Source organism: Scatophagus argus, chromosome 24 (genome assembly GCF_020382885.2).
Source record: "Scatophagus argus isolate fScaArg1 chromosome 24, fScaArg1.pri, whole genome shotgun sequence".
NCBI classification, from domain to species: Eukaryota; Metazoa; Chordata; class Actinopteri; family Scatophagidae; genus Scatophagus; species Scatophagus argus.
In genome coordinates, this window is record NC_058516.1 from 847,997 (window position 1) to 862,152 (window position 14,156).

Consider the following 14,156-nt stretch of genomic DNA (forward strand, 5'->3'; position numbering starts at 1 on the left):
GAAGCTGAGGAGGAGGAGAGATGAGAGCAGACGGAGCGTCTATCCGTCACTCAGACAGCTACTTGCCTTGTCAGCTGCTTGATGCCTCCATGATGGAGAGACGAACATTACACATCTGCTGCTGCTGCCACATCTGTTCAGCCAGCCATGGTGTGTCAGGGACTGTGTGTGTGTGAGTGAGTGTGTGAGAGTGTGTGTGTGAGAGAGTGTGTGTGTGAGTGTATGAGAGTGTGTGTGTGAGTGTATGAGAGTGTGTGTGAGAGAGTGTGTGAGAGTGTGTGAGAGAGAGTGTGTGAGAGAGTGTGTGAGAGAGTGTGAGAGTGTGTGTGTGAGAGAATGTGTGTGTGTGCGAGTGTGTGAGTGTGAGAGTGTGTGAGAGTGAGTGAGAGTGTGTGTGTGAGTGTGAGTGTGTGAGTGTGTGAATGAGTGTGTGTGAGAGTGTGTGTTTGTCTTAGTGAAACAGTCGGAGTCTGAGGAGAACGGCAGTAAATCCTCATTCAGTTCTCACTGAGAGGTTCTGACTGGTCTGAAAACCCAAAGCTGAAAACCCAGACCAGACCATCATTCAGAATGAATGCAGCGAGGTTGGACGAGTAGGTTGGACTGAGTGTGCTGGTGGACACGGTCTTTGTCTTCAGGTATGAGTCCCTTCACACTCTAACAAACTGTACAGAGGACAGCGTGGACCACATGGCCAAGGTTATGTTACAAACAGTCACAGTCACAGAAGAAGAAGAAGAGGACAGTTCAACAGGATGAACAGATGAGGGGCTGACAGAATGAGAGGATGAGGAGATCCGTCCCTCGCAGCAGAGGTCGGGAGTCTCAGACGATCACATGACTGCGTTTCCCAGCCCGGGTTTGGACGCTGATTTGCCTCTGAACGGATTTCATGTGACGTCTGTGATTGGGAAACTTGTTTCGGGGGGAAGGATTCAGCTGTCGGACCAGGGCGGGGAAAGTGTGAGGCGAGGGGAGGGGAGATGGCGTTACCTTCCGCAGTACCAGAGAGGCCGTCGGCTTTGAAGTTGCTGGTGCTCTTCTTCCTCCGGTGCTTCTTGCGGTTGGCGTGCGGCGACGGCGGAGGCTCCATCTTGGGACTGGTGGTGCTGGAGATGCTGGGACTGGAGCAGACCGAGTCTCCCAGGCCCGTATCTGCACATTCAAACAAACACTGATTATAGACAACAGACAAGTTAATGGGCTCCCGATGTCACATGACTGGCCGTGGACCTGGCGGAGGGGGCGAGCGGGGCTGCGAGCACAGCGAGGCGAGCCCCTCTCTCTTCACGCCGCCCGCTGACAGCTGTGACCAGCGGCAGAATAAAATAACATTCAGCTCCCATCAATATCACAGCGCTGACATGGGCGCAGTGCGGGTGTGTGCGCAGATGGAAACACATGTGCACAAAACACACACGTGTACACACGAGCGCTCGCCGGGCCGCCGCGTCGCCCGGACGGCAGACAGCCCCAAGGACGGCCATAACTTATTTTACAATCGTTTAGTCTCAGCTCAAGTGGAAAATGTGACAACTTATCTCTGCTGACAAGATGCCATCCCCGAGAGTGCAATTAACCGCCGTGGATTAACGGCCCTCCCATCTGCACGCCGCGCTCCATCCACGTCAGCCCACCCCCACCCGCACCTCCACCCCGAGCCTCAGGACTTCCTCCTGCTTCACTTTCCCTCCGTCCCTCCTGCTGATCGTCTCTCCTGGTTGCTGTCTGACGGGTTTTCCCTCCACTCCGAAACTCATCGACAGTTTGGATAGCAGCAGCTGCGACTGAAGTGACCACGGCGAACAGAAACGCACTTCCTGTCTGCTGTCAGGTGAGACGGAACAGCAGGACGGGAACTCGCAGGTTAATCATTTATCGGTCTGATATTGAGAGAGAGGATTTTGTTTCTGTCGTTCATGTGTGCATCTGATGATTCAGATCATGTCGGTTTATGCGCCTTTTAACAGTTTTGCTCAGCTTTCAGGACTGTTGCTTAAAGATGCACAAAAACCTGTCTCATTCTTCTCATCTCATTCTTCTCATCTCATTCTCATCTCATTCAACGTCTCATTCTTCTCATCTCATTCAACATCTCATTCTTATCTCATTCAATGTCTCATTCAGTGTCTCATTCTTATCTCATTCAATGTCTCATTCTTCTCATCTCATTCAGCGTCTCATTCTCATCTCATTCAGCGTCTCATTCTTATCTCGTTCAACGTCTCATTCTCATCTCATTCAGCGTCTCATTCTTATCTCGTTCAACGTCTCATTCTTCTCATCTCATTCAACATCTCATTCTTATCTCATTCAATGTCTCATTCAGTGTCTCATTCTTATCTCATTCAATGTCTCATTCTTCTCATCTCATTCAGCGTCTCATTCTCATCTCATTCAGCGTCTCATTCTTATCTCGTTCAATGTCTCATTCTTATCATCTCATTCAGCGTCTCATTCTCATCTCATTCAACATCTCATTCTTCTCATCTCATTCTCATCTTATTCAACATCTCATTCTTATCTCATTCAACGTCTCATTCTCCAGATTCTGTGTGGAGATGAACACAAAAGAATCTCTGTAGGGTTTTCTGCTCATCGAGACCCTTTTGGGCTGAAATCTTATTTGGGCATCATGAGGAACTAAACAGAGCGGCTGTCTGATGGAGACAAACTGTAACTGAACTGACTCGTGTTAATGTGTGTGTGTGTGTGTGTGTGTGTGTGAGAGAGAGAGAGAGAGAGAGAGGGAGAGTGTGAGTGTGAGAGTGCATGTGTGAGTGTGTGACCCCCAGGAGTCCATTGAAAGCATTTCACAGCTTTAAACGTTATTTGAGGAGGGCTGGAGGGCACAACACTGACGACAGAAGCTGTCAGTCAAGCTTATCGTCATGGCAACACACGCACGCGGCCTGACAGCTGTCACTCTTAGCGTCACGCTGTGTGTTTGTCTTGGATAAGGTAATACTGACACTTAACAAGTCTCACACACACACACACTCGGTGCCCATTAGCTTGACAAACAGTTACGGCAGCATCAGAGGTCTGGCAGGTGGATCAATGGGAGACAAATGATGGGCTCCCCTGCGGAGCTGCGCACTGAGGCCCTCTGAGCCCAGCAGGCCGCCTGCAGTGGAGCTGCATGTGTGGACCTGATCTGTACGAGGCAAGCGTGTTGTAACTTTTAAATATAAACGTGAGCGACACGTGTTTGGAGGGATTTACGGAAAGAACCTGAATGATGTCCATACTCCATATTTCACTTTGATTGGCACCATCAGCCCTACGTCACTCAGTGCGTCTGCTTTTACCTGTGCTCACTCCAGAGTTGGCGATGACGGTGGCGTCGGTCCACTGGTCGGCGCTGGAGACAGAGTAGGAGCGCTGGTGCATCCCCTCCAGACCGCGGCTGTTGAAAGACACCAAGCTGACGCCGCTCGCCATCTGAGACTGGGACGAGCTGCTGGTCACCGAACCTGATGGAGGGAGTCGGGTTCAGAAAGCACTCGTCAAACCATTAAAGTCCGGTTACCCATCATATGAGCTTATTATAAAACATATCCTCAATGGACGACATCCACGTGAAAAGATGAGTTCCTGAGCAACAAGCTGAAAAATCATCTGATTTAGTGACAGCTGGTGGAGGATAACTGAAATATACTCATGACAATGTCACACAACATGCTAATGAACTGCTGCAAGGAGCCAGCAAACAGGAAGTTAAGAGACAAAACAGGAAGTGGAACAAATGCTCAGCAGTTCTGGATTCAGTGAGGCAACAGCTCGCATCAATTCTTCATCTTATTTCAGTGCAAACATCTGTGACAAAATGTTGAAATTGGAAGTGCTATTTTTCTCCTCCAATCACAGCCAGTCGTGTAAAACACACACACACACACACACACACACACACACACAGAAACATGAGGGGACCATAAAAGGCAGCTTCTTACAAGCTGGCTACTGAAATCAAACCCTTGAGTTAGTAAGAGGCTGCGTGGTCCAGCAGCCGGGTGAATCATGCCTCCCTCCCTCACCCCTCCCTCACCCCTCCCTCCCGCATTCTCTCATTACAGCTCATTTCTCGGCACTGGCTGAGTGGAGCCAGGACTCTGATTGCATTAATATTCATGACAATAATTAGTACATGGAGTACGGCTCACTGAATATTCATGCTATTAGCTCGAGCCTCCTGGATCCCTGCGTGCTCCCAGTGTGTGTGTGTGTGTGTGTGTGTTTGATTTAGCCGCCTCATAAGCTCTGCTGTTGTGTGTGTGTGTGTATGACATGGAGGAGCGCTCATTTCTCTGCACCTTTTGTTTTATGGCATTTTCCTTCAGGTGCATTTGTGTGTTTCAAGGCTTTGTCTTACATTTAAACTCGTCTTTGAAAACTGAACCTTTATTGATTCACGAAGGACAAAACACGCTGGTGTTCATGGCATCGGCAGTCACCGATCTGATCTTTGGCTCCAAGTATCCATCGCACCTGAGGGCCCCTCTCACCTGGAGTCTGTCCGAGCTGCAGGCTGCTCATGTCCTTGGTCAGGCCGTTGGCGTTGGGGCTCGGCACGGCGGCACAGGTGGACACAGCCCGAGGCGGCCTCTTCCCCGGCACCTTCACCGTGGTCCTCAGCAGGTCGATCTCCTTCCCGTGAACGTTCTGCATGTAGTCCTGAGGGAGAGGAGGGGGAGACGGACGGGTGAGAGGCTGAAGCAGAAACAAAACAAATGAAAAGTAATAAAACAGGAAGTGAAAGCGACCACTGACCAATAAGAGCACAGTCTGCATGATTAGAAAGATTCTCAACAGACTTTGGAAAACTGAAGCACAAAATTAGCTTTTGCAAAATTTACTTCATGTTTGTGTTTAAACATCACTGGTGACACAAATTCTTGCAGTGCCGCATGTTGACAAAGCAAAAGAGTAAAGACAAGCGCAGACTGAGCTGAGTCCATCTTTGCTGGCAGGTTTTTCTCGATAATAAAGCAGCCAAATCCCTGAACTGCACAATGGAAACAGAGCCACACTAATCCCTCAAAGCAGCGATCAAGTGGCGGACCACGCCGACTCTGATTGGCTCCGCCCGTTCGCAGACACGCCCAAACCACGGCCGATCGCAGTCGGACTCCTGGACCGCCTCCCAGCGGTGAGCTCTCCTCCAGTCCGAAGGGGCGGATCAGAGAAGCGAATGAAGACATGAGTAGAAGTGTTAATGACGGACGAGAGGCGCTTGTTAAATCCACCCCCACGTCCCCCCGACAGTGTCAGCGGTGACCCGAGAGGAGCAGGGCATTGTGGGAGGTCGGCCTCCTCTCCAACATGAAGGAGACGGGGAAAACAAAGCCCACACAACCCCCTGCACTGCTGCATTTGTGAGGACCAGCTCTTATAGACAGGAAAGCCAGGACATTTTGGACAGTTTTGGAAAATGAGGACAATTGTGGGAAAAGGTGCACTCTTATGCTAAAAATGATGTGGAGGATGAGGACATGAGAGTCAATTTTCACTATCAAACTCAGCATACAAACAGAGTTTTGCAACACACCTGTAGGCCCGCTGAGCTCTCGTTTACAGAAAACGTTTTCAACCTTAAATTAATTACAACCTTAAATCTGAACCAACTCATGACCCTCTGACAGCCAGCGAAAAACCAGAGAAAATCTCCTCACTGTGCCGCTCTGAAACTCTAATTGGTCCTCACAAAGATGGAGTTACTGGATCACACACACACACACACACACACACTCAGTGTTTCCCGCCTCCTTCTGGCAGCTCGGCTGACAAAAGGCCAATTCAAAGCCAAGTGCTCTCGACGGCGTCTTAACAAGCCACCGGAGAGTCCTCGAGCCAGGGGCCCGCTGGGTAAACCACACACACACACACACACACACACACACACTCCTCTCCAACAGATTGACCGAAGTAATTGAGTCTCCATTTGCATCAGGGAGCTTTCATCATCGGGCCGATAGTCCACACCGCACAGCGACGTCCAGGACGGATGTGTGTATCGACCAAACACACCGACAGCAGGTGGTGTGTGTGTGTGTGTGTGTGTGTGTGTGAATGTATCTGTATTTGTCAGATTACAAGTGTGGGAGAAATGAGGTGTGTTTCTGTGTTTCTAGCAGCTTGAGTGTGTGTGTGTGTGTGTGTGTCCTGTCGGGGTAAATGGATGCACAAACGGTGGCGTCAGAGTGAAAAATGCAGCGTGAACGTGGAGCTCAATACTGCTGACGTTGGGGGAAACGCGGATCCATACAGAGCGCGCTCGATCGATGGGCGAAGGGACGACGGGAGATAAAGGAGGAGAAGAAGAAGAAACATGAAGAAGGAAGCGATGAAGGCGACAGAGGTGTAGCGATGGAGCAAAGAGGCAACGAAAGCTTATAACTCAGACAGGAAGTCCATTCTGATAATCAGTGCTGAGAGCAGGATGGTTTCCCCTGGGTGCTCAGGTTCACCTGCAGGGGGGCGGGGCTACAGGGCAGGCCGGCGCTCGCTTTGACAAACAGAACCACCTTTAAAAGCGTCCGTTTCTTTGTGACTGCCTGAGAATTCCTGATCCTCTTCACTTTGGACGAGTCTTTTCTAGGTGGCGTTTATTGCCATCCACTTAATTAGCGGCATTAATGTGATTTCTTTGCACAAAGTCGGGCAATTAGCGGCGCTGATTGAGTTTCATTCGATTAGCCTCCGTAAACACGCTAATTGACGGCTGAGCTGCAGATGCAAGACGCTCAGAGAAACCTGACTTTTTGGCGCTGGAGGGGGTTTGTGTGTGTGTGTGTTGATGTGTTAAGTGATGAGTTTTAACACTAATTTACTGCATCAGCTGCTCTAATCGCTGATTGACGTGTGCAGTTTAGTGGAGTGTTTCTCAGCATGAGCGGCTCCACAGGGACTCAAACCGACAACCTCCGGCTGCGGCGCCGCCTTGCTCAGAGCCCTCGTCAGAGCGCAGCTCGTCTCAGCTGATCCCAGCGACTTTCTGGATCTCTCACTGTTGATTCAGCGATCTGGTGGCTGCAGCTTCTTACATGTGAACATTTGTCTTGTGTGACTGTTTTCACGTGTCAGTGAGTCAAACAACATAATCAATCAATTATTTTTAAATTATTATCTTTAACAGACAATTTCTGATCATTTTAATCCGAATGTGTCCAAACAACAGTTCTTCTCTAGGCATACTAAACACCTATTGAAAAACTTTATTGATAAATCAATCACTGACAAAATATGTGGAGAAAATCTGTCGAAAGCATCGATACGAAGCAGCAGACAGAGAGACTTTAGCACCAGGAGGGAAAGACTGTGTGTGTGTGTGTGTGTGTGTGTGTGTGTGTGTGCGCGTGTGTGTGATAATAACACAGCATCGGGGCAGGATATTGTGCCAACAGGGCAGAGAGTCGGGGCAATTAGCAGAGACATTACAGCTGATATTCACATCATCAATGCCGACGTGCGCAAACAGATGACGAGTCCTAATTAATACACAAGCCATCAACACCTCGAGCGCGTGCGCGCATGTGTGTGTGTGTGTGTGTGTGTGTGTGTGTTATGGCCAAGCAGTTTCTGGCATCACACACACACAGATGAAGAGCAGGTCAGTGCAGGCTGGCAGAGCGCCGGAGTCTAATAAGCAATCAGAGCGGGTTAGTAATGACTCTGTGTGTGTGTGTGTGTGTGTCTGTGAGTGTGTGTGTGTGTGTGTGAGAGTCTCACATGCAGGCTGGGGTGGTAGGTGAGCAGGCCGTTGTCACACAGCGTCACGTACTTCTTCTTCCACTCCTTGTTGAGGGATTTTCCGCTTCTCTTCAGCAACATGCCCTGCAGACAGGAAACAAAGAGTTCAACACACTCTGACACTTCAAACCTGGTGACACACAACACTGATTGTTGTTAATTATATTGATCCTCTTTAATTTGAAACTGTGATCAAACACATGCGTTAACAACATTTTGCTTGGGTGTCCACATACTTCTGGCCATGTTCTGGTGTGAGCATCACTGAGTGCGTTCAGCTCGAGTGACCGAGTCACTCCGTCCTATTTGTGCATTTTTACACGTGGATTCCTGAGTTGTGCTCGTCGTGCACATGAGAGCGAGGATAACGAGCGCCCAGACAGGAGAATAAAGAGCTCATTTCCCCACAGAACAAGACTTTAACATCAGAAATCTGCACCCGAGCTGAAAGGAGCTCCCTGTACAGCAGCGACAGGAGAAAAGATGGAGGGAAATCAGCACTTATTTAATTGTCTGACTCTCTCTCTCTCCTACGCACATCAGCCGCGGCTGACTGACCGCTTAGGCCGAGCGAGCGCCCGCCCACACTTCATTTGAGCCGGATTCATTAGGTTTGAAGAGAGAGAGAGAGCAAGAAGGTCAAAGAGAAGGCGAGAGAGAGAGGGATCGACACGGGAGGAAGAGGAGAGATCAAAAAGAGGAGAGAAGGGGAGAGCGGCGGGAGGGGGGGAGTGGGAGGCGGCGGCGGGGGATAAAACTGTCCACTGATTAGCAATTACAGCCGCGCTGCCACGCGTGTCACTTCACTGGACCTCTACAACATTAACACTCCGACAGAGGATATTAATAGAGTCCAGCCGTGAAGGGAGGAAGGGGGGGTTCGAGGCACCACTGAAGAAGAGGGGGAGGGGAGGGGGTGAGACGGACATCCCGGCTGACGGACAGAAGCCTGCTCTCCGCCGACCCCAACGCTCAGCTTTGATTAAGGCGGTCGGTGGCGGCGGGACAGAGCGGCAGGCCCGGGGTCACCATTGCCGCCGGTGACGACACATTCGGTGTAATTGGCGGTGACACAACGCCAGGAAGGCAGGCCTCAGAGTGACGAGGAGGGAAGTCGAACGCAGGCAGTGGTGGTGAGCTATGGAACAAATGAGACAAATCTGTGTGCGTCCAAAACATCGTCCCGAAGACGCTCAGAGGACATTTGACAGCCAGTCGTCCCACAACACAGAATGACTGTGGACACGTCAAGAGATCTGGGAAAATTGAAAGTCCTCATCTGAGCTCATTCACACTTTCACACACTGACGGTGACGGATAAAAATGTGCTCAGTCATTTTGAGTCTCTGACATCAATAAAGATGGCCGACGCATCGCCACTTAAGTGAAGCTCATGCGCCCACCTGAGCCAATCAGGAGCAGCCGCAGCGCCTTTCAACACGTGGTAAGAACCACCTACCATGACAGCAAACATCTTTGGGAAGCACTTACTCGACGTGTGCTTTGAGTGTACTTTGACAAGTGATCCAGATGTTTTGGCTTCGAGCTCTCGTGTCGGCCATCTTTGCTTTAGAGCCAATGGGAACATCCAGGATCACCAGCATCGGCGTGGCTGTCGACCCTTAAACCTCAAACCACATCAGGCCGCTGCAGTCCGGACCACGGCTGGATGTTGCTGGATGCAGCACGGATGGAAATTAATTGAAAGATACGGACGTTTAAACGACATTTAGCCGACTTGTCGTGTGGACATCTGCTGCATTAAAGTTGAATCAGTGTGGTTTAAAGCAGCAGACGGACGATCGCTGAGCTTCTTTCTCTCTAATGAAAAGAGACTGAGTCACGTTCAGCGTCGTGAGCTTTAGCGATGCCGCAGTGTTTCCGGTGAGTCCGCTCATTTAAGCCGGTGAGGAGGGAAAGCTGAGCAGAGTGTGCGTCGCCGCAGCAACAGGGGTTCCCCCGGTGCGCCGAACGCCACTCGACGAGCTTCCCGCAGCCGTCAGTCCAGCTGATCATCCATCACGGCCGTTAGCGAGCGAGCACCAACACGTCTCTGCACTGAGCCACGAGCTTGCAGGTCAGCTCAGAACGATTTTAAATCGATCAAAAAGCCAATTTCACGAACAGATTTACAGTCCACGACACAGTGAGAGGAAGGCAGTTTCAAAATAAACTGACCCTCCTCAGCTGTCTTTTAGGTTTCAGGAAAACTTCTGATTCAAGACGAGCAGGAACCTTCTGTGCTCCTGATGGTTACATTTCTCCAAGTGGAAAAATAAAGCAGTTCTCAGGTTTATTACCCTGATCTGAGAATCTTTATGGTTTAAAAGACAAACGCACTTCAACCAAAACAACCAACTAATCGGCTAACCAAAGCGGTAAAAATGCAGAACAAAGGAACTAAGAGGGAATATCAGTAAAAGTCCAGTGGACGGCTCATCTTCAGCACTGCAGGCCCAGACTGAACTAAACTGAGACAATATTTCTCAGACTTGGCCATCCAAACCTGGTATTTGGGGAGGGAGACGTCAGCAAATTAATTTTGGCCATCCATCCTGGGGATGACAAGCGATCAGTTTGCTCGAGGGGAAGGCTAATTGAACGCCGCGTCGAAACCCTCATGACGGGTAATATCTTTCATTATTCACCTCCCCGGGCTTCATGACACACACACGTCGCCTCTTATTTTACCTTCGGGAGGGGGTGAGGGTGGGGGGTGGCAGCCATGACAGCTCACAAGGTCTCCACATGGGAAAATAGATGTGGAGAGATAAATACGTCCTCAGATATACTCTCTGGCTGTGGCGAGGCACTTCTCCGCCCTGGTGAAGTATTGGGGGGTAGCGCTCAGGAAAAGGTCGCTTGCTCGGGGTGGCGAGGAGATGAAGTCATTTGTTAGGCATCCGAAAACGTCCAAGGGCATCACTGAGTCTCATAACTGTGGGTTCTTCTTTAAAGAACAACAGAAAGAGGCGAGTTCACGTGGGCAGAACCAGCAACGTGCCAAAGGAAGCACAGGCAGGAAGTCTCCAATGACATATAAATACTTGTTATGGATCGTCAAAAACTCCCCCAGACACACACACACACACACACACACAGTCTCACCTCGGTGAAGTATTGTGGTGTAGTGCTTAAGAAAAGGTCGCTCGCTCGGGGGAAGCCAAAAGATGAAGTCATTCGTTAGACGACGCATCTGAACATGTTGATGGGCTCGAACCTGAGGGTCTCTGATTAAAGACCACAGCAGTCACATGTCGGACTGTCGGAAATGTTGGATGGAAACGTGGAGGTTATCAGGAAGAAGTGTTCATCCGCTCACTCTTCCATCTCATTGTGTTCAGTTTGTGGACCGAACAAAAGCGTAAAATCCTTAAAAATGAAAAAAAGAGACCAAAATGAACCAGAATTCCTCCATTGTGTGAAACCGTATGATAAAGGAACTTTTTCTTTGAAAGGTTTGTTTCCTCCTGGAAGCTGCCTGCCTACTGATACACACTAATCGACTCTCTAATCACTCAATCACCCTCCTATTTTCCCCAGACAATGAACTCTCCCCGGGCCTCGTGAAGGGGCTGACAGCGGATCTCAGAGGAGATACAGGCGAGGCTGTATCTGTGCCGAAGACCCTCTGGAGGACGGGACGGTCTCTGAGGGGCCGCAGCACTTTTGTTCTTCAACGTCCCCAGAGAGCAGGAGGCTAAATTAGAGGTGTCACCCCCGCCGACAGCAGAGCGGGGGTGACGGCGGGAGGCCGGACGCTCCCTCCTCTATCGCCACGGCCATCTGATCGGGCCTGAGCAGCGATCGCAGGTCATCCATCATCCTCTCAGCCCGCATTGAGGTCTGAGATCACAGACGGGCCAACGACTCGTTGGCTTGTCTCATCACGGCTGCTCTCAGAGACAAAAAGGATGTTGACTGTGACCCACCTCAGTGGGAAGAAGCTGAAAGCAACATCGCTGGTGATGATACACGTGAAACATCTGAGATCTTCTGCAGCGCCAGTCAAGAATAAAACAACCAAAACGACTCCACTGCCCTTCAAACTGCAGGTTGAAGCGCTCACAAAGGCTTCTCAGAGGCTCAGAGAAGGGACAACATCCATTATTTCATCAAGGAAGCAAATCGTTTTCCGACCTCTCAGATTCATATTTGAAGTCTCTCGTCTGAGGCTCTTCGCTGCTACAGATTAAGCAGCAGGTGGAGAATCTGCCGCCGAGTTCTGCTTGTCACGTCTGGTGGCAGATTTGATGAGATTATTTTGTGAACATTTCTGCAGATGGACTACAGCTCTTAGAAGTGTTTCTGCTTCCTGATGTGTTTGTTTTAAGATAATCTGCCATTAAAAGCACACATTTCGAGGATCGTGCAGCCTTGGCGGAGCTCCAGGTTCTCCGAGTTGAAAGCATCATGTGTTTCCATGTGGTGCTCGAGGCCCTACAGGGGACGGAGGAAAAACGAGTTTGTTGTTTGGCCTAGAATATTTAAGATGGTGGAGGTAAACCAGCCAAACAGCAAAGCGGAGAACAAAACACACGCAGCAGCATCAGTCTGCATGACAAGGTCGGCGTTGATGAGGCAAGGACAGCGAAGGGCAGGCCCAGGGGAGCAGGACGCAGACCAGATCAAATAAAACACCACAGAAGAAGAGGGGGGTTGAAGAGGAGCTGATTTATCTGATAAGAGTTCTGGGTAATTAATTAGAAACTCAATTATCCAAACCTTACTTCAGCAGTCTCAATTCATTAGTGGATAAAAACCCTCGCCCCTCGCTCGACTCTGACAACCAGAGAGAGACAGGATGTGAAGAAAACACGACTCCTCTTCCTCTGTGAGAGACCCTCAGGTCGCTGCTGGTCGCTTTTGTCCAGCTTATCATCACACAAGTGTACACACACACGCACACACAGCGTGAAACAACAAAGCGACCACAGGGACACTTCCAGCTCGCTCGGAGCAACACCCCCGTGCCAAACACAAACTGTGGCGAGGCTCCGTGGAGACCGCCGCGCCGAGGCGTAATGAGCACAATCTAAAAATGCTCTTTGATTGACGCCTGTGTTCCTTGTTTTAATTATTTCTCCAACTAAGAAGGGAGAGACATCCCTCCAACACATCCTCAACACCCCCACCCCCCGAAAAATCTCATTTCCAGGGGTTAGTGTGCATGACAAAAATGTCATCATGGCCAAAATGGCTCCGAGCAGTGACAACCTTTCCCAGGGAAATGATATTTTTCCAATCCGGCGGAAGGCGGATCGTGTCACCCTCGTTAAAGCCTTGATAGCGGGTCTTTAATATTCACCGTCTTAATTAGGGCCGCAGTTAATTTCATTAAATTCTTTGGCTGCTAAATGAAGCAGATTATGAGACATCTTTTATTGCGAAGCGTGAAATTACAGCCTGCCCGCTGCCAATGGCGGGGCGAAACTAATGAATTACAGGGTAAATAACACCCGAATTAACCATCCAATTTAACTCCTTACAAAGCGCCGGGCGCCGAGGGGGGACGTGTAGACTTGTCAAAACCACCCGGCCCCGCGCTCGTCTGCAGCCCCGCGAGAGGCAATTACGACCGCGACACTAATCAGCTCCTCACAGGAACGGGACGACGGCGTCCCAGAGTCGGACTGCGACTCAGACAGGAAGCGGTCACTGACAGGAGGAAGTGGACCGGTCGGGGGTCAGAGATTCTGCGAGCCGCTCGGAGCATCAGGGCTGCTATGGGTCAACACTGACGTGACGTGAAGGGAATCCGTCTGAAACAAAGCGTGACTGGGCTTCAGTGTGTGAGAGGCTCACTGCTCGAAGGTTTCACTCGCTGAGAATCTGCCTGTGATGAGCACATGAAAGCTGGAATCTGAACCTCCCCAAGTCCGTCTGAGCAGGATTCTGACTCCCTGACGGTGCAGTGAAAGTGAAGAATCACTTCCTGCTCTTATTATCTGTCGCCGGGTCGGCCTTGGGGCGAGACGCTGAGCGGCCGCCCGGCTCCGGTGGAGCTGCTCAGTGCCCACCGGTGAACGGCCCCCCGGTGGGACTCGGTCACAGTGTGTGAGAACGCCGCAGCGCTCAGCCAGCCTTCACTGAGTAAATAAAGGTTTAGACGAAATAAAAAAGCCTTCTGTGGCGTGTCTGCGGTCCCAGCGGCTCGGCTGCTGCGTCGGAGGAAATTAATTTGTTAGATTGTTGGTTTTCAAAGCGCCTCGGTCAGCAGCTTGACTAAGACATGAGCGAGCCTCTCCCTCTCTCTCCGGTAATTAGCGGCTAATTAGCGGCGTGGAGCAGATGTCGAGGAGCCCTGCGCCGTCAACAGCCTCTGTAAACAAAGCTGGACGCATCCGCTCACTTCAAGGAAGGAGAAGCGGGGAAATAAGGCGACCAATCAGCTGCCGGTGCAGCGA

The 14,156-nt window shown here is 50.4% G+C and overlaps 1 protein-coding gene across 6 annotated transcripts in view; it reads right to left on the bottom strand.

Moving 5' to 3' along the window:
* The window catches only part of agap1 (ArfGAP with GTPase domain, ankyrin repeat and PH domain 1), an 87,165-nt gene that overhangs the window by 20,885 nt on the left and 52,124 nt on the right, over positions 1-14,156 (bottom strand). For 5 of the 6 annotated variants that reach the window (XM_046381769.1, XM_046381768.1, XM_046381770.1 and 2 more), the window contains 4 exons: positions 7,729-7,833; positions 4,506-4,674; positions 3,312-3,476; positions 994-1,155 (listed from right to left, as the gene is read on the bottom strand). In XM_046381769.1, the coding sequence (XP_046237725.1) occupies positions 994-1,155; positions 3,312-3,476; positions 4,506-4,674; positions 7,729-7,833 (601 nt within the window). The remainder of the gene's footprint in view (positions 1-993; positions 1,156-3,311; positions 3,477-4,505; positions 4,675-7,728; positions 7,834-14,156) is intronic. The other variant, XM_046381767.1, reaches the window with a different exon arrangement.